Source organism: Protopterus annectens, chromosome 1.part1 (assembly GCF_019279795.1).
Source record: "Protopterus annectens isolate FY-2018-M chromosome 1.part1, PAN1.0, whole genome shotgun sequence".
NCBI classification, from domain to species: domain Eukaryota; kingdom Metazoa; phylum Chordata; order Ceratodontiformes; family Protopteridae; genus Protopterus; species Protopterus annectens.
In genome coordinates, this window is record NC_056726.1 from 1130157242 (window position 1) to 1130183094 (window position 25853).

At 38.5% G+C, this 25853-nt stretch overlaps 1 protein-coding gene across 1 annotated transcript in view; it reads left to right on the top strand.

Moving 5' to 3' along the window:
* The window catches only part of LOC122815687, a 364725-nt gene that overhangs the window by 176387 nt on the left and 162485 nt on the right, over positions 1-25853 (top strand). The window contains exon 5 of the mRNA XM_044088392.1: positions 13306-13562. Within this exon, the coding sequence (XP_043944327.1) occupies positions 13306-13562 (257 nt within the window). The remainder of the gene's footprint in view (positions 1-13305; positions 13563-25853) is intronic.

The following is a 25853-nucleotide window of genomic DNA, read 5'->3' on the forward strand; positions in this document are numbered from 1 at the left end:
TAAATCTCACAGGGGATAATTGGCTAGGCTTAAAATGGCTCACAGGGTCAGTTAGCATAGTACTAATCTATGAATTACAACTATACAGTTTAATTTTCTAGATATTGTCATTACCATTCAACCTTTGCAGGTTATGCAGGTAATTGTATGTCTTGTGGATGTTTATATGTAGGTAAAAACCAAACACAGGCTATCAGATCGCATTAAGGAACACCTGGGGCAATTCGAACTTCTAATGAAAACAATGCCCTTGCAAAACACAGTATGACCTGTACACAGTTCAATAAATACAAATTCTTTGTATTAGAACAGATTGATTCATTTTTGGGAGACATTGACTCTTTTCTTGTACTGAGGGAACTGAAATGGCAGTTGTTATTGAATGCTGAAGCATCTCCAGGACTGAATGAGAGTTTAAACACTGAATGTGCTCTACACTGGCATAACTAATGACATGCCACTTTCAGCTCTTATTCACTGTACCCATTAATGTTAAAAAACATGAAGGAAAGCAGGAAGCCAGGAGTACGTCCATCACTATTTTATTAAATCAAATAACCATAAGTGCCTTTGTCAAGTTCATTACAAGACTTCATCAGATAAAAAATGAACTGAAAAGCCAAGTTTAAAAATCCTTCCCATGTCACATGATCCACCCCAAGTTAATTAACTAATTAACTAATTAACTGATTAAAATCAACAATAAATGTGCAAAAGAAAAAAAGGAAAATAAACCACATTAGGCAACATCTTAAAACCCATAAATTTAAAATCTTAAAACCATAAATATGTATACATATCATTATGTGTTGAACCATAACAACCAAATCTATCTAAGTCATGCCTTCATTTTTAGTACACAACCAATAGATACACACTACTTAGATAGATTTGGTTATTATGGTTCTTCACATAATGATATATACATATTTATAGTTTTAAGGTTTTAAATTTATGTGTTTTAAGATGTTGCATAATGTGATTTATTTTCCTTTTTTTCTTTTGCACATTTATTGTTGATTTTAATCAGTTAATTAGTTAATTAACTTGGGGTGGATCATGTGACATGGAAAGGATTTTTAAACTTGGCTTTTCAGTTCATTTTTATCTGATGAAGTCTTGTAATGAACTTCAGAAACTTATGGGTATTTGAGTTAATAAAACAGTGGTGGACCTACTCCTGGCTTCCTACTTTCCTTCTTGTGTTTTATCCATTAATGTTATGTCATTTGATCTACCTTTTTATTATAATTGCAGTTTCCTTATTGTTTGTTTTTTGAAAAACACTGTTTTATGATTATTGGTTAATGTATTTACATTCTAGAGTTGTACATATTTGAACTAGTGATTATTGCATTTTATTGTATTGTGAAGAAGTTCTTTCATCTTAATAAGAACGAAAGCTTAATATCTGTTCAGTATCAGTGTATCTTTCCTTTAGTCCATTGAAGTTTTATATATATATATATATATATATATATATATATATATATATAGAGAGAGAGAGAGAGTATGTCTTCTCAGCTGTATGTGCATCAAGCTTATACAGACTGATGCCCTATCAAATGATAAAATGAATTGGCATTTGCATGTATTATGACATGGCTAGCATTCATACCTGAGCCATACTTACCCGTGCCTATTGGATGCATTGCAGTCTCTCCTCTAATGCACATCCCAATGCGTTTCTATCTTTTCATAAGCTGTACAGATCAGAAAACATAAAAAAGGTTGATAACACACATATGCAGGGAAGCCATAGTATTGTGTAGGCTGGCAATGAGGCATATAATTAACCAAAGTGGTTCACTTGTTTAAAAATATTCCTTCTATTAGCTAAGGTGGTCTTTTTTGCACCTTTTCCTGTCACTGTAATGGTGACAGCACTGCTCATCATGGATTGCCAGTTGCAGTGGTGACAGCCTTGAGCCAAGCTATTCCAAGCCTCAGCCTTGTACTGAGACCTGATACAGCCCTGCTGTAAAAGTCTACAGCTGCAAAACTTTACAAGGAGTCCAACAAAGGTCTTGGACTCCTCCTTACATCTTCTTTGAGCTCTGTATCAAGCACCACCCTCGCCATGGCCTGCCATATCTTCTGAATGATATCAGGAAAAATGGCAGGGAACTGGTGCCAAACTCAGATCTTGCAGATACCAGGCTGTGCACAGTGACATACATAATTGACAACATCACCTGCATGAAAGTAGGTAAACAGGTTGACTGGTACTGAAACTGTGCTGCTCATTGTATATACACATGTTCCAAAGTGACTACATCAACTGTTTTTAATGATGAGGTGTGAGTTGCATTACAGATTATACATTTGCACCTCTGGCCATGTTGACTGGTATGGTGGATGGCAAGCATAAATAAACCCTTCTGATAAACAAATGTGACATGGGATTGCCAATTATGTTAGTGTCCTTCAGTGATGTTATTAGAAAAAAAATGTATTTTAAGTAGGACATAATGCCTTGGTGTGACAAATATTTTACAGTCTGTGACTGATGGCAGCTGGGAACCAAACTCACAAAGAAAAAAAAAACTTAAATTGTTTTCTTTTGTTTATTAACTTCCAATACTCTCCTGTAGTATGGGAAGTTAATAAACAAAATAAAACAATTTAACATTCTCAGGGTGTAAACTGAGGTGTAACAATTTTAACATGACTGGAGAGAGACCTAACAAGCCTTTATGTCTTGCACTTTAAGGTGCACTTTTATAGTATTTGCATTTTGAAACAAATATTTATTCCTGTGAAAAAGTTTCCATTGCATTGATTTGAGTAATCCCTGTAACACATATTGAGGAAGGGGCCATACAGATTTTACAGTACATAATATTCTACACAACATATATTAACATGTTAATTGTTAATTAATTGGGCAGTTAACTGTAAGTTAACTGGGCAGCGCAGTGGTGCAGCGGCTAACATTGTCGCCTGATAGCAAGAAGTAACTGGTTCAATTCTTGGCTGGGGTGCCTTTTGTGCGGAGTTTGTATGTTCTGCCTACATTCACATGGGTTTCCTCAAGGTACTCCTGTTTCCTCCCACAATCCAAAGACATGTGTCTGGAGCATTTCTCCCTGGGTCTATGCTAAAAATGGGATCTGTCCTAGTCAGACTTTCCCAGTCAACAAAATGATAAATAAAAAATATACACTTATACACTTGGAGTAAAGACAAATCTTATGCCATAGCAGCCATGTTCAGAGATACATTCAAATATGAACTATTCACCTTTTAGTAACTTCCCTGACACCTAATACTTCTAATTGCAATGAGACATACTTTATCCGCATACTGGTGATTTCATATAGATGCAAGTGTAGTTTTAATTTACTATGCCAAGTGATATGATTAACACACTAGACATAGAAGACAGTTCACCTATTTATCATTCATTACACAGAATTGTGTTGCAAGTTTCAGTTTTTAATTTGACAATTGTACTTCATCTTCAAGTAGAACAAAACAATGACTGACATTACTTTATTCGGACCCCTACATTAGGGCAATCTGCAATGTGGATTCAAACCCTGCTTTATTTGTGCCATTCATCAGAACTTACTGCTTTAACATGTTGAGCCACAGAGAAAGTTAAATATGAGGGATATTTTCTGCTCTCAGTACTGCCCAGAGTGCTGACTTGAAGCACACCAGCAGCAGTCTCATTTGTGTTACTGATGACAGTCTTTGCAAATGTGAAATACATTTTCTGAGTTTTTGCTTTGGAAAGTGAACTTTTGTTCACTGATTGTGACTGCCGACTGTTACTGGCATTCAGTACTAAGAGTCTTGCAAAAGACGATGGCAAAAAAATAAATAAATAAGCATTATGCTAATTAATCAAGTGGTGGCCTTATACAAGTAAAATGCTGACAGTAAGGATCACTACTTTTACTGGCACATAAAAATATCTAGATTTGAACTCAACACCTATGGCATTTTCCTCAAACACTGATCATTTTTAACCGTGTTTGCCACTTGATAAGCTGCGTTACTAATAGAGATCATCATGAATTTTTTTCAAAAGATTTATTGAGGGAGATATTATACGTTTATAGGCAGTGATCATTTACACAGCATGTACAAATAAAAGGTACAGCTATGTTAATGAAATGCATTACTGTCATAAATATATATTTCAGATATATTATTACAATTTTATTGATTAACTACCCTTATTTCTCAATTCATTATGCTGCAGATTTTACTTCCTTAGACCTTAGGATAACATACAGGGGAGGAAATCTGAGTGTCCTAGTGGGCTAATGTGCTGTGCTGTGGTTGACAGGGGCCTGGGTTCAAGACAGGGCAGTGCTGATTATTCATCTCAGACCCAGCCTTGATGGAGTTGATGCATATCCATACGTCAAACTCCACTTGAGCAACCCACACGCAAGGCCTCAACCTGGTCTGTGACATTAATAGAACTTGCTGGCGGGATAGATTTCTGTCCCAAAGACTCCCCCATCTATGGAACAGACTCCCTCTCCATGTCATGAATAGTACCTCTCTAGCCCTTTTTAAGAGGAATCTGAATGACTGGATGGGAAACAGAAAATACACCCCTGGGATCCCACCTATGTCCCTGCTGGACAGGGGTAAACAGGTGCTGACTTTGTGGGAAAATGGACAAAATTCTTGATTAGCTTATAAGGGCCTCTGGGCCAATAGCCTAGTATCATAGTACGAACCTATGAATGTGGTTTATAAGAAGGCAGGACTTAAAGGAGCTATGTAATGTTTGACTGAAATGATTGTATAAATTATAAGTGATGTATAATATTTGCAACTGTGAGTGTGTCATTATGGGTTTTGATGTAAAATGCTTGCAACTAGGATTCTGTTGGTGTGGTTTGTTTTCATTTCTATAAATGTATGATCAAATCACCATCAGATCCTACTACCCCAGCTTCTCATGAATCATTCTGTTTTAAATGAACCATCTTCCAGCCCCTCTCTCTCTTCCCCTTATCCATCCCTACACTTCCTGCCATGCCCTCCATAACTTTCAACAGCATCTTCTGTAAGTATATGTGCCCCCCCAAAAAATTAGCAAACTCCTCTACAGCTACTCAGTAGCAAACATCTGGAATAAACTACCTCTTAGTGTTAGATCAATCCTGAATCCAAACTCTTTTAAAACAGCTTTAAAGGGTACCCTTCATAAATCATGGTCATGCTTATGCAATCATCCAACTTAATCCTATCTTCCCCTCCTCTTATACTCAACTAATACTCCTGCAGCAACCATTTCTGCTGTCTCTCTAACATATCTACTAATTGTCAACTCTTCTCTCAGCCTACAGCTCTGCAGACTTGGATAGAGATTTGTGCCTTGGAAGTGTATCTCCTGTATATAGTGTACATTTATAATGTATCTGTTCTCTTTATTTTGTGCTTGCATGTGACCAATATTTTTATATTTTTTGTTAGTACTGTATCATTCTTTTGAACCTCAATATTTTTTAGGTCACTGTATATGCTCTAACATGTTTTTTTTTTCTCTGACTTGTTCTCATATTTAGTTAACTCTAAATGTTATTGTTTCACTCTGTCATTTTTTTTACTTTTGTCACATGCACTACTTGGAACTTTTCTCCTCGGGCCTCCGCTGAAAAGGGGCTTCTGCCCAGTCAGACTAACCCGCTTAACAAATGTCACACAAAATAAATAAATAATAAATAAATGTATTATTGCTTATGTCATAAGTTATACTTTAATAAAGATACTTCTTGTTTTAAAAAGGGTCAGGAATTGAATAATTTATCTAATGTTGCTTAGGTTATATGATATATAGCGCTATTTGTGAAGCATAATGTTTGTTAATTTTTAACTTGTTAATACAGTTGTTTTACTTTTATATAAATGCAAACGTGCCTAAGACACAAGTGTTGATTCAATAAAGGTGTGTAAAAAAAGAAACATTTGTTATATTATGCACAGTAAAGTGTGCTATTACGATAATGAATTCTAAAAATATTGCAGATGGCACAGATCAACATTTTCCTGTTTATTATCCATTCTCCACACTTCTGATGTATCAATTAAAACACTGAAAATTGTAAGTGTACTTCAGGTTCAAGTATACCTAAAATTATTTTACTGTGATCACTAAATTTATAATATTCAAAAATCTGAATTCAAGTCCTGAATTACTTGTGCCATTTCTCCAAACTTACTGCATTAGTAAGCCACAGATAAACATGCATAACAGAAGAATTCTTTGCATTCAGTGCAGTGACTGCTGACTGAAGTACACAGGTGCCAGTCACATTTGTGCTAGTGAGGTCTGCGTCTTTGCATATGCAAAACATACTTTTTACATTTTGGCTATGTCATTAATTGATAGGGACCACGGACAGTCACTGAAATGCAGTGCTAAGCATTGTGCAAATGATGGCGGAAAAACATCAAAAAAACAAAATGCATCATGAATCAGTGTGATGATAACTCAACTTTGCAATGTTTTAACTTTAAAATATGGACGGTAAGTATATCTATTTTCACACAGACATGAATCCCTCTAGATCTGAGCCATAAAATCATGGCATTACTATGAAACATTGACGAGACTGACAGTGTTTGCCACATCAATACTGACATCATAAGATACAAGAAGTAGAGTACTTATGTTCATCTTTGCAGTTCTGAAATTTTACATTTACAGGGCACTACAGCTATGGTCCCCCAACTGTCCTTTGTCCTTTCACAGTAGTAGTCTTGCTGAATGGGGTACTTGGAGAAGTTATGCTAGTGCAGCATGTCACAGTACAGATGCCAGCAAAACAAGTTTGTGTTCCTCCATTTTTTGAGATAATTTTGTAATGATGCTGACTTTTTTGTTTGTATGATTAAGTTGTATATACTTGTTATGACTTACAAACAGTCTTTACTCAGAGGCAGAGAAATCTTCCAACAATATTTTACTAAAGGTAATATAAAGGTTATCTCCAAAGCTAGGAAATGTAATAAAAAAAAAACTTTGGTGCAAGGCTTTTCCATCTGACACAACCTCTGTAAGTATCCTCCCAATTAGCAAGAGTGTTAACAACTTAAGCAGACATGCAGTATTACTAATGATTCATATGAGCAAGGGATTAGCTTGTCATAGTTCTAAGTACCTGTTGTTGTACCATACATTTCATCTGTCTCTGATTTTTCAGGGATCTCCCTGATTTTCACTCAAATTTTAGCTCTGGCCCTCTTAATCCCTACTAAAATTGGTGACTTTTAGAGAAAAGATGATAAACTTAATAAATAATGAGAAACATTAGAGTTCTAGACTACTTTTACTTCAGAAAATGCATGATACCTACTCATGTTCTCTTATTCTGTTAATGTCTCATGTTAATAATATTAATATTTTTAAAGTGTCCCTGGTTGCCCCTGATTATTTCTGGTTCTGTCCAAGTTCTGTTGAGAATTGTCACTGATTGGCTGAGATCTATGTCTAGAACTGCTAGGGCATGTGCATGGCATTGTGAAGGTCCTCATGCCACATTTACCTGGCCAGCACTTTGAACAAACTGAGTGATTCAGGAATGATAATGAATTGTCACCTGATTTACATATTCATGTGTCCAATAGAGTTAACTGAAATCATTTAAACAGAACCCATGGCTCAGTGAACCTCCGTCATGCTAGGGATGTCTGATTGCATTTCCCAAGGGCTTCAAAACAAAACTACTGCTGCTGGCTGTTTAGACCAGCTGCATTTACATTCTTTTAGGAGAACCGTTTTACAATTTCTGTTAAGGTTTTTCATGTTATCTTAAAGTAATGCATACACAATTATTTTAGTACGTTTTTCTTTACAAAATGAGTGATGTCTACACTTTGCACTGTTCTGTTTTTAATAAAGGTATAACAGTTGGTATATCAATGACACTCTAGTTCTATTTCATGGGTTTCTAGAAACATTTTTATGAGGATGTTAACACATTTTTAGTTGAGAAGTGTATTAATGTTAACGTGACTTTTCAGAAACTATTCAATGCTAATGGTGTTTTATTTACCTGCTGTAACTGTTTCCATTATGAAGTTATATTATTGCCATTGTATGTTGGTGGGTGGATGAGTTATTGTGTGAGGTCTTGTTTTTTACTACAAAAATGAGTGATGTTTACACTTTTTACAATGTTCTTTATGTAATGAAGGTATAGCAGTTGCTATTATAATGATCCTTGACTACATCTTCTTTGTTTTCTAAAACATTTCCTGAATATGTTGACACATGCCTGTCTTGAGAATCTTATTCTAGGTTAAAGTGGTGCTTATGGAATTGCTCATTGCTAATGCTGTTCTAGAGGCTGGGCATAACTTTTTTCCCCTTATGAAGTTGTGTCATTGGCATTGGGGAAATGAGGGATTTTACAGCTATATGTTTTCTGCCCAGTGTTAGATCAGCTTGTTAGCAGACATCTCCTGTTGTGTTGTCTGATAATAGTGCTGTTTTACGTCATTGCAGAAATATGGTACCTAAACTAGCCATCACATTTAAATCTGCATTCTCAGATGCTGAGAATGGGAATGTGATAGTAGCTAGGCCCTCCTTCTCCATGGCTGATGCATCTTAGAGAAATGTTTAACTAACAAGCCCTTCTATGACTATGTCTGGTGGCAGGTGGCCAATAATGTGAATGATGTGGATAGCCATGGCCATAACTACAAAACTGTCAGACATAGGGCCAGTGACATAATATAAAATACTATGATTAGAGCCAGGGCTGTTGCATGGGAACATATAACTATTGGGGTTGTCCTGATACCAGCCCACCACCACTCACTGAGACAGAGGAGAGCCTATCAACTGTACGGGACCTGGGCAACTCAGATGAGTGTGTCTGTGCTGTGATGGATATGGGGGTAGAGGTGGAAAGACAGCTAGAAGATGTACACTACTGATGCTCCAGGTATTTCAGGTATATATCATAAAGGTGTTATAAAGTAATAATAGTTTTGTTTAAGTGTTTCTGTTTAATGCTTTGCATACCTCTTTCACTTTTAATTTTGTTTGTATAGGTACATCTGGCATTGAAGTTTGGTGACCATCTGCACATAGTATGGGCATACCTTATTTTTTCACTGTCATAGTCTGGTATTTGGAGATGTATGTCTGTTACAGTGGATATGGCTTCCACATCCCCTCCTCAAGTTTGGATAGAGTCAGCATGCCTGTGTATACTCATGACATGGAAATATCTGAGATTTGACAGGTTGAGGGGGTACATAGTTGATCAGGGTAGTGTATCTATCCCATTTGCAGTGCTGGTGGAATCTCCCTTTAGCCGCTGAGAGGAAGAAGTACTGCACAGGGTGTGGCAGTAGAGGTGCTCAGAAGAGGAATGTGTACTGCCCTCCCCTGATGTTGGTATGTCAGTAGGTGTGACTGAATGTGTGTGTGCAGAGCCATTGTGATGGCATGGGCAAGTTCCACCAGGGCCATGTAAAAGACAGTCAGATTACTGCATGTCATGCCTTCTGATGTGCAAGACTGCATGAACTGTGTATGACTCCTTGGACGATGAATGACACACTGGACCATGCAGTAACTGTTATGGTGTCCAAGAGGCCAAAAAACAGATACATCATCTGAAGTTGGGTGATATGGCCATGGCTCTGCCATATCCGAGTTTTGTAAGGGTTTTATTTCCATTGCTCTTTCAGTGACTGAGGTGTGAGTGAACCAGTGAGCCAGATGTGCCAGACTACGTGTGGTTATGAGCATAATTTTGAACAGAGTTCATCCAGCAGACATCGTTCACATTCAGGTAGTGTACTAACTTCTAGTCAGTGCATGGAACTAACAGTACAACTCCTGGTAGAGGTAATTCCTGTGGTCAAGGGTTACAATGGTGAATGGAATCTTCTACCATGCATGACTCATGTCCAGGATGCCAGGGTATAGTGCTAATACAATTTTTTTTATGTGTTCTTGCAAAAACACACACAGACAGACAGACACTTCAAATCATATTATACACACACACACACACACACACACACACACACACACACACACACACACACACACACACACACACACACACACACACACAAACACATAGTCTTTCATAAAATTTACTTCTCTGCATCTGGATCTACTGGCCCTAACAGCATATCCTTGCTATAAACCTCATTTCTCACTCACACACACAAACGTCTTTGTGTCAGGCTTGTCCTTCTGTAACTACCCCCACAACCCTGTGCAAGTGATGAGGACTATGCTGTACCCTTTGCACATGTCTTTATTACTTTTGCTTGCTAATGTCTGATACATTGAGTGGATAGCTAACCCTTGCTTGATTAGTCAGACACATAGCTCTCAACCTCTTAGCACAAAAAATCTGGACAAAGCCAAAATTAATGTGGGGAGAAAGCCCCCAAAACAGGGACAAATGTTAAATATTGCTCTTATAAACTAAGGAAGTTGATAGAATAAAAGGTATTTTGTTACCATGCATTTTCTGAAGGATATGAAGTCTGAAAAGCAAATGGCTGCCAGTATTTAGTGAATTCAGCCCTCATGGATTTGCCACAAAAATGCAAAACATGACAAATTTTATGAAGAACAGACCAAAAATATGAGGCAAAAATCCGGAGACTTGAGAGATATGACACCTGCTTTCATCAAGATTATGCACTGAATTGAATTTCTGTTTTATTCTGCTTAAGTTCAATGATGCTAGTATTTGTTGTGTGCATACCCGAAGTAGTAGTAGTATTAACAGTAGTACAGTCCTACTAATTATAATTTATTTTCTCAGCAACTTGTGCATATGATGCTGTGATTGCCCTGGTCCCTGTTGGGTGACTTTTATGTCTAATGCACAGTAATGAGCAGGCCAAGCACATTTTTTTGGGCAATACATTGTTGGCTTCCCACGTTGGATAGCATATCTTCATTTGTGTCCTAACTACTTATGTTTTATTTTCTAGTTATACTGGATGCATACCAGTGCTTGATAAAATACCTGGGATATTGACTGCACCCTGTGGGTTAGTTTCACATGGACTTGATGCAAAGGTTGTTTACATGTACAAGGAAAAGCCATTATGCAACTTGTCATAGCTTAATGGTTGTTTTGTTTTGTCTGTGTTGTATATATCACTCGTATAGCTTACTGCTGACATTCCTTTCTAGTGGAGCAATATTTTATTTTAGTGAAGTGTGGTACTTGCATATAAAGTTAAGCATGTATCTCTTCATTACAGGCTCACTGGTTACCTCGATTAATACTGCTGATAACCTTTCTACCCTGGAGTTTGCTTTGCATGTTGCTCACATATAATAGTTAAGGTATTTGCCTCTCACACCAGAGGTACTGGATTTGATTCTTATCAAAGGAATTTGGCTAGTTTTAAAATTGCTCACAAGGCAGATATCCTAGGTCTTAGCTATGAACCTATCAGCCACCTGTTATGTGTATGTATGGACTAGTACAGCCACTGCAGGGTAAGTAAAGGCTGGTATAGTCATTGCACGAGTAAGTAAAGGCTAGTACAGTAACTACAGGGGTAAGTAAAGGCTGGTACAGCCACTACAGGGGTAAGTAAAGGCTGGTACAGCCACTACATGGGTAAGTATACACTGGTGCTGCCACCACATGAGTAAGTAAAGGCTGGTACAGATACTATATAGGTAAGTATAAGCTGGTACAGCCACTACAGGGGTAAGTTAAGGTTGGTACAGCCACTAGATGGGTAAGTATACACTGGTGCTCAGACTGTCACTATTTTCATTGGTTTTAACTTAGATGCTTGAGTGTTATTGGTCCTTTTAAATGTATTGGCTTATATAATGCTTAATTAGTTAATTCATTTTGTCTGATGAAGTCTAAGCTACGAAAACGCATGTACTGGATGTGTAATAACTTTGTGATCTAGTTTTGGACGTTTTATACTTTGAATAAAGTGCGGATTGTGTGCGCTGTCTCTGGATTCCTTTTGTTATCAGTTTTGTGTTTTGCTGGCTCCTTTTGGCTGTTTTCTTGGTTGGGAGCACAGCTATGGCAGACTCACACTCATCTTGCCGTGAGGAAGTTGGGCAGACCCGCAAGCTTATCGGACAGCTCACTGAGCTGATAGAGTTACTCACGCCGATGCGTTGCTCTGACTGGCAGGAAGTCAACGGACGATCTAACAAGCAGGAAGGGACCGAAGGTTGAGAGGAACCAAACAGAAGAGGAAAAGGCTATATCATGATTCGGCTCTACGTCCGAAGATGGGGCAGAACCAACGGTGGCACATTTGACCCTGCCATTACACCAGCTATTTTGGGCTCTTCAACTACAGTAGAACTTTCTTCCGGAGCACAAGCCATCAATGGGCGTGTTGGGACTACTTCTAAAGCTACGGGCAGTAATGCTCCAGGTACTGTTCGATTCCACCACCTAATGAGTATTTTAACAATGACAATTTAACTGACTGGCTACATAACCAGCGATTTAATATTTCCACGAATAATGATGATTCACCACAGGATGGTGATTCCTATAGTGTTAAATTAGATAAATTGCATAAATGTATGTACAAATACAAAATGTTATGCATTGAAAATTCGTATCTTACAACCTGCATTAAGCACAATATTGTACCTAAGGGTTTGGAAATACCCTAATAATGTTGAGATAGGGACTGCATACCATAAAGACCTTATAGACATTTTTAATAGATGTGGTTTAGAAATTTATTATTAAAGAAAACACTAAACAGTTAGCTGACCTTGAGGATGAAATTGTTGCTTTAGATAATTTTATCAAACATGATTTGTTCTTGAAATAAAACAGGAAAAAGACAAATATTTTAATTTAAGGTTAGAAATAGATGCAAAATGTAAAACGCTAGAGCAGAGGAAAATTAATAAACTTAAGAGGGACTTGGATGAATATAAAAACAATGCGAATTACCCATCACCACCATTCAGGGAAAACGACATAATGTCAAAAACCAGACTGACTACATGAGAGGTAATAATTATAAAGGTCAATATAAAAATAAAAACACAGAATGGGTTTTGAGGACTATGACAATGAATTTCCCCATTAGAGGACCTAGAGTTACCATATAATGTTCACAGAAAAGGGCAAGGCCCTCAGAATTTCAGAGAGGGGGAAGAAGGGGAGAGGGAGGTATTAAGGAATACCCTCTATACCCCCACCACCACTGTTCCCCACTCACTAGTCCTTTAACCCTTTCTGCATCTTTTACTGAGAGTGACACCAATGGTGATACTGAGATCTTACATACAGGTACTACACATTCCCTCAATAATTTTTCTATTTACAATTTTAGCAATATCATTTTAAATAAGGGACACTTTGATCTCCTCAGTAAGGGATTTAAATTCATTCCAAGTACTCGAGGAGACCTAGTTAAAACCATTATTGATATGAAGCTGTTTCTTAGGAAAATTAACTTGAAAGCTACTTTACCTCCAGCACCATCTAACACTGAACAACCACAAGGTGGCCTTACAAGACGTAGCATTTACAACCCTCCGCTTCTCCCACAACTGAAAAACCTTGAGATGGTATTGGAAAATGGGAAAGGTAAAGAATTTAAACAACAACATTTAAAGTACAACTTAACAAAGGAGGAATATGCAACACTAGAAGAATTAAAGAAGAACACATCAATTAGAATCATGAAACCAGATAAGGGAGGAGGAGTAGTTATAATGGAGAACATTATATACGAAGGAAAATGAACAATATTCTTCGTGAAGAAACCAAGTATAGAAATGTTTCCATGGATGAGGTTGAAGTGGCTTATCAAAAGATAGACATGGCACTTGATCACATGATTATTGAAGGAACAATAAACAACAACATGCATAATTTTCTATCAGTGCCTAAACCAAAGGTTCCAATTATATTTGGTATTCAAGGTCCACAAGAATGTAGCGACCCACCACTCAGACCGACTGACTGCTCAAAGACGCTGCCTATGGCCAAATTTGTGGACAACAAGATCAAACATATCTGCAACAACTTTAGTCACATTCTGAAAGACTCATGGGACCTACTTAGGAACATTACATCTACCCTCTATTCGGAGAATTTAATTTTGTTACCATTGATGTGGTGGACCTTTACTTGTATCCCACACAATGAAGGAATGAGGATCTTTGAGGACATTATTTTTATGGACAATACCTTGACACACATAGAAAAGGTTGCTGTAGTGGGACTTATGGACAACATTTTGAAAAATAACTTTCTAACATTTAATGGAGAATTTTCCAGCAAACAAAAGGGGTAGCAATGGGGGCGTGTGCACCCACTTATGCTAACATAGTCCTTGCAGGTTGGGAATTGAACTACGTTTGAATTACAATATTGGTCCTTATATCATATTGTTATCTTTTGGACTGGGGTAGTGACCAACTATCTCTTTTTGGAGTATATCAACCACACCACCTCTTTTTGAGCTTTACACACACAAGCTCGGTAGACAGACTTCAATACTTGGATGTGGAGGTCCAAAGAACAAAATTTCTAAAGATTTTGAGACCAAAATATTCAATACGTTCTGCAATTCCTACCTACACTTTCTTAGTGCACACCCCCCCCACTGCAAAAGAAACATTGTCAAAGGACAATTTGTTAGAGGTTGTCGAATGACAAGCAATTTTTATGTGGAATGTAACACGCTAGAAGCCATGTTCCTCGCTAGAGGATACCCACTCGAGTTCATAAAAAACATTAGAATGGAAGTTGAACAACACAGAAAGACCAAATTTAAACCCATAAAAGGATGTCTAAATGACAAAGCCTTAAGTGAGCACACCACTAAGAGTCAGACAAACATCAACATAAATCATACCCCAGTTGAATCTGACTATCAATCAGCACTTATCTTGGAATTTAATGGCTTCAACTCCAAGATAAAAGCATGATCCTCAATGAGTGGGAAATTCATCTCTTTCTCAGATATACCGAACATAAAAGGAAAACACCAAAAATGGTATATAAAAGAGAACAATCTCAAAAGATCCTCATCACTACTTGGAGAGGCATGCCTTAATAACACCTCATATGGAACATTTCATTGTGGGCACTGTAAACAATGTCCCTATATTTCCAACAAAGAAGAAATTTACATTGAAATAAGGGACATTAATATATATAGCACTGGTTCATTCAACTGTGAGTCCCAGGAGTGGTTTACCTTGCAATGTGTACAAAATGCAGTTCGTATTATGTTGGGAAAACAGAAAGAGTATTGAAGAGGTGGATTTATGAACATTTATATGAGATACAAAAAGCAAAGGACACCAATGCATTGTACAAACACACAAAGAACTGTAAAGAAGCCACATTCTCCTTTTTGTTTTAGAACAAGTTAAAAAGAAATAAGAGGAGGTCCCTGGGAAGAATGGCTTGAATACAGGGAACTGTATTGGCAAATTTTATTAGAGGCCAACAAATCACCAGGCTTAAATGAATGTATCTCAATTATTCCAGCTCTCAAACTGAGATCAATTCAAGTTTGAAACGCATTAAGTAGTTCTATGAACAGTAGAGGGCACTGTTGTCTATGCTTCTGTTTTTATGTACCTACTACAATTACTGTGCACATAAATACATTTATCAGTTTTAACCTAACAGCTTCATTATATTGTGGGTTCTAGAAACCTAATTGACTACAATATTTTTAATCAATACCTCTGCTTTTAAATACTGTAATTATTTTAAAGGAAAAGTTTTTACATATTTATTAGATGATTTTAAATCACTCACAATTTTATTATAATGAGCTCCTCAGACTGTCACTATTTTCATTGGTTTTAACTTAGATGCTTGAATGTTATTGGTCCTTTTAAATGTATTGGCTTATATAATGCTTAATTAGTTAATTCATTTTGTCTGATGAAGTCTAACATGTACTGGATGTGTAATAGCGTTTACGAACTTTGTGATCTAGTTTTGGACGTTTTATACTTTGAATAAAGTGCGGATTGTGTGCGCTGTCTCTGGATTCCTTTTGTATACACTGGTGCTGCCACTAAGTGAGTAAGTAAAGGCTGGTGCAGATACTATATGGTTAAGTATAGGCTGGTGCAGGCACTACAGGGGTAAGTAAAGGCTGGTGCAATACTATATGGGTAAATATAGGATGATAATATGCATGCATCTCTGTTACTGTTTCTGTGTGCTTGGTTGATTTCCTGTTGTCCACTTAGATAGTGAGGGTGTGAGTTATTCACTGTCTCTTAGCCACGGCTATGCATATTGTGCAGGCCTCTGTCTGCCATGATCATACCAAGCTGCTGGTTCTTCCTTGGACTCCTCATTTCAGTCTGCTGGCCCTACCTGTGGTGCTGGGAACTGTGGTCCTTGTCCTTGTTCTCCCTGCTGCAACTGTTTCCTGACAATATGTAATATGGCATAGACTGTCAGTATTTTGACAGAGCTGGCTGGATCATACTATATACGCACCTCAAGATGTATCTAGACATTGGCAGTGTGATTTCAGCAGGCCATAAGCACACTATATGATATTTCTAGTCCTAGCATTTGGATTGTTGTAACCTTACTCAGTGTGTGGGTTTCTCAAGGAAGTCATGAACCAAGGTTCCAGTACATATCTTACATCTCCTACTAGATGTCCTTATAGGAAGTTGCTATAGAAAACTTTACATACAGGTCACAGGTGTGGCCATATGTGGGAGTCATGGAAAATGCCAGGGTTGCCTGCACACACATTTCAGGCTTACCTACAAGCTATCTCTGGTTCTTACATTGTACATTTTTAGAGCGAGAGTATTTCGTCACATTGGGTTTCTTCACATTGTAATGTGTTGTTTGGACTAGTGATATGTTTTTTGGGGGAGTTCCCTTTTCTTCACTGTTGTGCGACCATGGAGTTGGTATGTATAACTTTTTGGGGGGGTCTTGTCCTCACATTGAGAGGTGCAGGGGTCTTGCCTCCCTTGCAAAAAAGATTCTTTTGTGTTTTTTTAGTTTTTTGACCTAACATTTTTGGCATAAGAATTTGTGATGAATGGTGAGTCAAAAAACTGTGCCTTCTTTTCACATAGGTAAACCAACATTATAGAATTTCCCTTGTGCATTGTAGACCACCTGACAGTTGATAGAGTGACAGCCTTTTCTGTTTATGCACCTTCTTCACTGTTCATCAGGTGGGTCTTTTATTTCATTGTGTGTGCAGTCTGTGATCCTCAGAATTTCAGGTAAATGTACTATGGCAGAGACTTTTTGCATGGTGGTAACTGTCTCCTCTGAGGTTTGTGGAAAGCAGATATGTTCCCCTACATGTTGTAGCAAAGGACTGAGAAGTATGGTGGAGTATTCTTGAAGCTGATGCCTAGGTCACCCTCACTGTTTCTGCTATGGGTCTCTGACAATTCCCTATAGCTAGACTACATAAAGTTACACATATCTTGGGTTCCATTGGCACAATTCCAATGGGGCCTCAGATGACAGCATCAGATATTGACTGTTTGCTCTATGATATCAATTCCAACCCTATAGCATTCTGTTATTTCTATGGAAGGTCACACATGGTCTAAACTCTACTCCTTCTACGCTGAGATCTGGCAACAGCAGCAGCACCTTGTATTAAAGCCTGTTGCACAAATATATATTTATGATAGCAGCAACTCCTAACATTTTCAAAGTGTTTTCACATCTGTATTACAGCACATATTGGAATTCAGGGCTAGAAGTAGTTCAAAGTTTAGCTGCTTGTTTTATACATTTCTGAAATGCTTCATTAGCATGTAAGGTGGCCCTTTGTTAATATTTTCGCTTCCTTACCATTGTTTTGCAGCCAGGTGTAACATGTAGAAATGTTTACTGAATAGTAAACAGTTCTCTCATTGCTCAAACAGGCTTAGAGTGACCTGTAGGTGTTCATGAATCCCAGCTAATAGTTTTGGTCTCATTATTTAATTTTAACTATATTAAGCTTTTAAGTCATATTTGTGTTACCTTTTCTACATTTTAAGGAGGCTAAAAACATTTTAAACCCCCTTAGTACAATTTACAACTCCTATAATTTTCCTTAATTGTTTTCATATGAACTAAACTCAGTTGCCCACTCCTTCCTTCTGTCAGGATGAAGTCATAACAATCATAAACTAAGTTCTTGCTAATACAGATGTATTACTATAATTATTAGCATCTCTTGCTGCATTATTATAGAATATTCCTCACACACCTGATTTCATGAATCTACATGTGAAGTCTACACACAGATATCCAGCACTATTAATGCAATGACAATATAACACTGTATATTGCAACATGAATGCAGCCCTGTATGTTGTTGTGATTTTGGCTTATCCCGGTTAGGGGTCGCCACAGTGGAGCTCCGGTCTGCTAATGCTTGGTAGTGGATTTTTATGTGCCGAGTTACCAGCCCTGACGCACAACCTTCAACGAAGGCATGCCCATTCACGCATGCCTCCACACAGAAGATGCTCTAGCTGAGAATCGAATGGGACAACATCTTGCTGTGAGGTGACAACGCTACCGCAGCACCACTACTGTGGGTAATGCAGCCCTGTATATTGCATGTAAATATTATTATACAGTACTTCTTTTCATGAATCTAAAGGTAAACTTTGTACACATATATCCATCAATGTTAATAGTATAATGTAACAAGAATGCAACTCTGTATACTGTATATTACACTGTGAATGCAACTCTGTCCACTGTATGTAAATTATGCCTTTTGTTGTAACAGAGACCTTTTCTATCTCTTTATAATGTATGTATCTTATAGGTTCATAGGTTGGTACTGGGCTATCTGCTCGAAGGCATATATTAGCCCAGCCATGTTGTGTGGTATTCACCGCCCCTTTAGTAGTTCCCTAGACCCTTGTACTAGCAGCTAGTACCCTTGGCCCCTATCTAGTAGTGCTGTTGGTTTGATCCCTGGTGTGAACTTTCTGTTACCCATCCACTCATCAAGGTTCCTCTTGAAGAGTGAGAGTGAGGGGCTCTGTCTTATGTAGACTGGGACCCTGTTCCATAGTAAGGGAAGTCTCTGCGAAGAGAATCTATCCCTCCAGCATGTTCTATTCATTGTTGTGTTGAGGTTTATATCCCTAGAGCATGTAGCTTGAGTATATTTGGTTTTACTAAGATGGAGCATGTTCAACAATTCTGGGTTGGACATGGCTCTGTACGTTAGACAGAGATCGCCTCTGAGAAAGCGGTATGCAACAGAGAACAGTCTTAGCTTTTTCAATCATGCTGCATAGGGCAACTGTTTGAGGTCAGTAATCCTCTTGGTTAGGTACCTCTGTGGTCTCTCCAGCTGCTGGAGATGTCTAGCCAGGTACATTCCAATTGGTGCATTGTACTCAATAATGGGTCTTATGAGGGAAGAGTAGAGGGGCACCATTACATCCTTAGATCTTGATGCGAACCCTTTCGTAATCAGATGGGTCACATAGAAGGATTTTCTAACCACTTTGGCAACATGGTTATCAAAGGAAAGCTGACTATCTACTTGGGTCCCTAGATCTCTTATTTCTTCTTCAGATTTCAGAGGATTACCTCCTATGTTGTAGTTTGCGGGTACTCTGTTTTTTCCAAAGGGGATTACTATGCATTTTTTTGCATTTAGCTTGAGACCATGGCTTTGACACCATGCATCAGTCTCATTTAGGCCCTTCTGGAGGATCTCCATATCGGCCAGAGACTCTATTATAGCACCCAGTTTGCAGTCATCCACAAACTTAGTCAGCCACAGCCCTTCTTTGCTTGCCTGTACTTCTGAGAAGTATATGCCAAACAGGAGGGACCCCAGGACAGAGCCCTGAGGCACACCATTCATTACTGGTCTGGATTCGGACATAGATCCCGCTAGTCTTACTTTATGGGATCTGTCAGAGAGCCAGTTTGTGATCCATCTTGTGACGTAAGGGTTTATGGCCAGGCTGGTGAGCTTATCAATAATACCTGAATGGGGAATGGTGTCAAATGCTTTAGCAAGGTCAAGGTAAGCTGTATGCACATATATTTTTATTATTTTATGTAAGCTGGCTCTTTTTTTCCCAGGCCTCTAATGAAAAGGTTTTTGTTATGCATTCAGACTTTCTAAATGAGATCAAGCAAGCAAAATAAATAAGTAAATAAACTAGACTGCTGCTTTAAGTAGTTAGTTACATTATATTACATTGTATCTTATGGTCGTAGGGCTGTTGTAGCTAGTTTATGTGGTCTTGTTACACTTAGGCTCCAAACCAGCCATTCTACATTAACAAGGATTTTATTTGCACTCTTGTGGCAGATGTGTACTGATCTAACCTGTCTGAGTTGTGAGTTGCTGGTGGAAGGCTTATTGTGTGCTTTCCTGATCAGTAGTTAGCTTAAAACTTGTTCCTCTTTGCTGATATTTAAGTCTTGTGTTTATGTGTAGCTGCTCTCTGTACATTGGTAGTTGGCACTGCCCTGTACAGATGCAAAAGCCTTAAAGCTCAGTTCTTCCCTAAACAACTGTCAATGAAACCCTTCCAAGTTTCTCTGCTGCTCTAGGAGGACTCAATTGTGCACTGAGCAGCGTTGCTTATTGATCAACCTTAACCTACACAACGTATAAATCCCTTTTGTAGTTTCAGAGCTAACAGCACAGTCCTATCAAATTAACCCATTCCTTTCCCTAATAAAACATACAGTAAGAGTCTACTATCATGGGAAGGCAGTTTCTCATCATCTGTCTGGCCAGCCTGATGGACATGGGCATCCTAAGTCAATGTAGCAATTGTCTCATGTATAGTGGCAACCACTTACTTCTGAAACTAGTGAAAGATGTAGTTATACTATGAACATGGAGGCAAGACTCTCACATACTGACAAATCAAATGTCAAACAGGTTGTCAGCATGCACACATCACTTCCCACACTGAATAATGACACAACACATAAACCCACATATGTGGAGGTACTCACTAGTAACTTATCAAAATACCACAGACCTCCCAAACAGAAACCACTTACACACACAACAATGCAAAAAACAACCACAATACATAAAAACACACACACACACACACACACACACACACACACACACACACACACACACACACACACACACACACACACACACACACACACACACACAAATGTGTCTCAATAAATAAGTCCTTAAGGCATAACACTAGAAAACTCAATGTTTTGGTCATAGAAGACTCCATAGTGAGACACATGTATGTTCTCACCAGGATGGATAAGGAGCAGTTTACAGTTATCTGCCTGTCAGGAACCAGGATCCATCAAGTCACTCAAGTCATTCAACCAGAAGTACAAGTATGACTCTGTCATGGTCCATGTGAGGGCAAAATACTTGAGATGCACATCTCCGGACTATATGAATAAAGACATGACTGAGCTCTCAGATTATGTGTCACAGGAAGTTATAAGCCTAGCCTTAGACAGCATTCTACCTTCTTCAAAGATGATGCCACAATACAAAAAAAAATTGATTGACTTCAACAATTGGCTTAGCTTCTGGTGACAGTCCATAGGGATCCAATATCTGTCAGCCTGGGAAGACATGGTCAACAGGTCATGCTGCTTTGCCAGAGATGGGCTGTACTTTTCTTCGCTAAGCTTTTGGATACTGGTAAAGGCATTAACAACCCATATTTTGCCTTTTTTCAGCAGTGAAAAATAACCAACTTGTCAGTATAACAAATCTCTAGATAAACTCAAGGTACTTTTGCTTAATGCTAGGAGTCTAAACTAGAAACTGCACTCCCTGGAAGCACTCCTCAACCTGGAAGACGCTGACATCTGTGCAGTCACTGAGACATGGATCAAAGCCACAGAAAGCATCCCTGCTGTGCAAGTCTACAATGTCTTCCATACATTCAGACCACAAATTGAACATGAAAAAAAAATGGATGAGATGTACTCATCTTCATTAAGGATAAGTACACCATGAGACTAGTCAAAGAGTATGACTCTCTCAAGCTACTACATGTCCAATTAACCATAGACAAAACCCCCTACCACATCATACCTAGCTATAGGTCCCCACCATGAACAAGGAAAAGCACATCGCATACCTAGACTTACTGGAGTCACTTGCCATACAGACCAACACTTTACTAATGGGTGATTTTAATTATCTAACCATTAACTGGGAAACATACATGACCACAAACATAATGGCTCAGAGATTCTTGGACTTTGTCAAGGCAAATACTCTGGAACTGCTAGTCAGCACACTGAGAAGGAGCTCAGATGTCCTGGACATAGTATTCATTAATGTGGGGGAGTATTGCACCCCCATGTGATCTTATCTCTGGTAAAACTGCACCATAAATAAGCCTCTTTCAATGAAATAATAAGGCTAGATACCCTATCAAGTTCAAAAACTCTTAAGAATTTTTCCAAGGCAATTTGCCTCTTACTAAGCGATAGTATAAGAATTTTCAAAGCCCCCTCAGACATAGATAACATGGACACTTATGCAGAGATGTACACCAGTGCCATGTATATCTCCTTAAGCAGTTGCATAGAATATTCTGTACCTGAGCAGATTAAGATCTAAAAAACAAACTACCCTGGTCAACCTCTAGTATAAACAGGCTGTAGAGCAAAAGAAAGAAACTAATGTCCAATAACAAGAGGGAACTGGCTCAGCAGAGGAAGTAATCCCTCTCTAGCTTAAACAAACAACTTAGAGATCTGGTCAAGTCCTCCAAAGCTAATTATGAAGCAAAAATAGCCTCCTGAGATAAGGATAATCACAAGGCATTCTTTAACTACATCTGAAATCATAAAAGGGAATAGCCAGCTATGCTCTGAACGGGTTGTGGATGGCACCACCCATACTCAAACAGAGGTAAAAGCCAACCTGCTGTCCAAGGCTTAAAACATGGCATCAATGGGACTATACAACATCCCAGGTTGCCTTTTAGACAACTAAAAACATGACATAGCAGATCCACTTGGATTCCTGCTTAACCACAGACTGACTATGTTCCAGCAGAATGGAGGACAAAAACAGTAATCCCTCTGCACAGAAGGGGACCAGCAACCAACCCTGAGAATTATAGACCCATAAGCTTGACTAGCCTCATCTGCAAAACCATGGAAATAATCATTATAGACCTTATCAACAGGTATATAGGTAATCTCCAAACTCTGGACTCAATCCAGTTTGCAGCTGTCAAGGATAGAGCCTGCCTATTAAACCTGGTTGATTTCTTCAAGAAAGTCACCAAAGCTCTGGACAAGGGAAAGACAGTGCATACCACCTACCTTAATCTAGTCAAGGCATCTGACACAATCCCCCACACAGGTATTATAGAAAAACTCTCCCAATTGGGAATTAACCCCTACATCACCAGATAGGTAGCCAGTTGGCTCACTGACAGAACACATACTCACATTGGGTGACTTTACCTCTAGCAAAAGACCAGTCAGCAGTGGCGTACCACAGGGTTCTCTGCTAGTCCCTTTACCATTTGGAATTTATTTCTCAGAATTCCAGGCCAATATGGATGGCCTGTAGGTGACCAAGTTCGCTGATGTTTGCAAATTGGGAGCCATCACTGAGTTCCCCCAACAATGCTAATATACTGCAGAAATGGTTAACATGGAAAAATGATTGGTGCCAAAGCCACAGATTAAAGCTAAATGGAAAAAAAATGCATCATCATTCACTTTAGGAAAACTAACATTCCTCCTAATTACATTATAGACAGCACCCCCTAAGTGTAGACCCAGTGGTACATGATCTGTGCACTCAGGTTGATAGCAATCTGAACTTTGACCATCATGCATCTACAGTGGTAAGCAATCCTTCTATGTGGCACATCTCATAAGTAAAGGCATTGCATCCAGATCTAACAATGTTATCATTCCATTATACTCATCCGTCATCAGACCAATAATTAAGTACAATGCTCCCTTTTGCATGTACCTCACCAGACTCCTGCAACAGCTGGAGAGTCCACAGAGATTTTTCACAAAGAAAATATGGGTCTATATTGACTGCTTAGCTTGTCGAACCCCTAAACGTCGACAGCTAAGGGTCGAAAACTTACAATCTCGAATCGCCAGGTAAGTGAATTCTTTCATCAGGAAAGAATTTGCTTGGCCATTATTGAGAATTTGCCCAATCCCCAATGTAGAGCAATCTTGGAGTTGGTATATTTAGTTAGGGGGGTGCGGGGGCACATCTTCCCACATGGGGGGTGTGGGGGTGAAGCCCGCCAGTTTTTTACGGCTTGGAAGTTTATGTTAGTGTGGCATGGCCAAGTGAATTTTTTTCCTGATGAAAGAATTCCCTTACCTGGCTGTTCAAGATTGTAAGTTTTCAACCCTTAGCTATCGACGTTTAGGCGTTCAACAAGCTAAATGGTCAATTAGATAATACAGACCCAAAAATACAGGGTACACAAAACAAGTCCTAAGCAGAAAGACTGAGAGCCTGTCACTGTATTCTATCTCCTACAGGCTGCTAAGGGGTGACCTGTGCCTGGCTTACAGGGCAGTCGCTGACTGGGTCCTGATGGAAATGCTACACATTCACAAGTTAAACTATATGAGGGTTAATCACTCCAGAGATCTTAACCTAGCCTATGACATGGGCATATCATCCTGGAGAGAAAGATACTTCTGCCAGAGACTGCCACTTCTCTGAAACAAGTTTACAATTCAAGTAAAGCACAGCCCCTCCCTTACCCTCTTCAAACACAACCTAGATCAATGGATGGGTGGCTGCAAATTCACTCAAGAAGTGCTGCCTATGTCCCTCATGAACAGAGATAGTCGGTATTAACTACCATAGACTATTATCTCTGTGAACTTTGCTAACCTAACTACTGGCAATTGGGGCAACAAAGGTATACAGTTAGGCTTGTAAGGGCTGTAGGACCATTAGCCTAGTAACCTCCTGTGCACCTATGAATCTATAAATAAATAACCAAATAATTGCCTGCATGTTTCATGCAGACTATACCCTTCTAAATATCTTTAAACTGACAGGCATGTTAAGTACTGTAAGGTAGTAAAGTTTAAATGGGTGGTGTGTGTGTGTGTGTGTGTGTGTGTGTGTGTGTGTGTGTGTGTGTGTGTGTGTGTGTGTGTGTGTGTGTGTGTGTGTGTGTGTGTGTGTGTGTGTGTGTGTGTGTGTGTGTGTGTGTGTGTGTGTGTGTGTGTGTGTGTGTGTGTGTGTGTGTGTGTGTGTGTGTGTGTGTGTGTGTGTGTGTGTGTGTGTGTGTGTGTGCATTTGTATTTCCTTTGACTATTACTATCATTTTGCTTTGCTGTACACCAGTCCTCTCTTGTGTATTAAATTAGAAATCTTCTTTTTAGATTTTTTCACATTTGCACACTTTCTATGACAAAAGCATATTTCTGTGTGGTGCCTTTCTTTTGAGCAATTTCACTTTGTTAAAAATTATTAAGCTGTTCAGTGTTTGCACACTACAGGTCTACAACTTTGCTGTTACATTAAACTTCAGTTATGAAGTTTCATTTAATCAAACTATAATAGCAAATGTGCACTGTCATAGCATTCCTTTTGTCAGTGAAGTGTGTCTGGGGTAAAAGTGTTAAGGGGAACAGTTTATATTCTGCAGCATAGAAGACCACTCTTTAACTCTGTGTCTAGCTTGTCCACATGTTCATAACTATTAATTCTCAGATGTGTCTCTGTAAATTCTGTCAGTCTTACAGTAAACAATGTTTTCCTGGAAAATAGTGACACTACATGAATACATCCTAGCAGTGATTTTCTGTGTTTAAATGCTTATAGTTGTTTTATATTATATTACTACTGCCTTACAGTATGGTCTAATTATATTAGTACTGTCCTTATAATATGTTTTTTTCTCTGCAGTG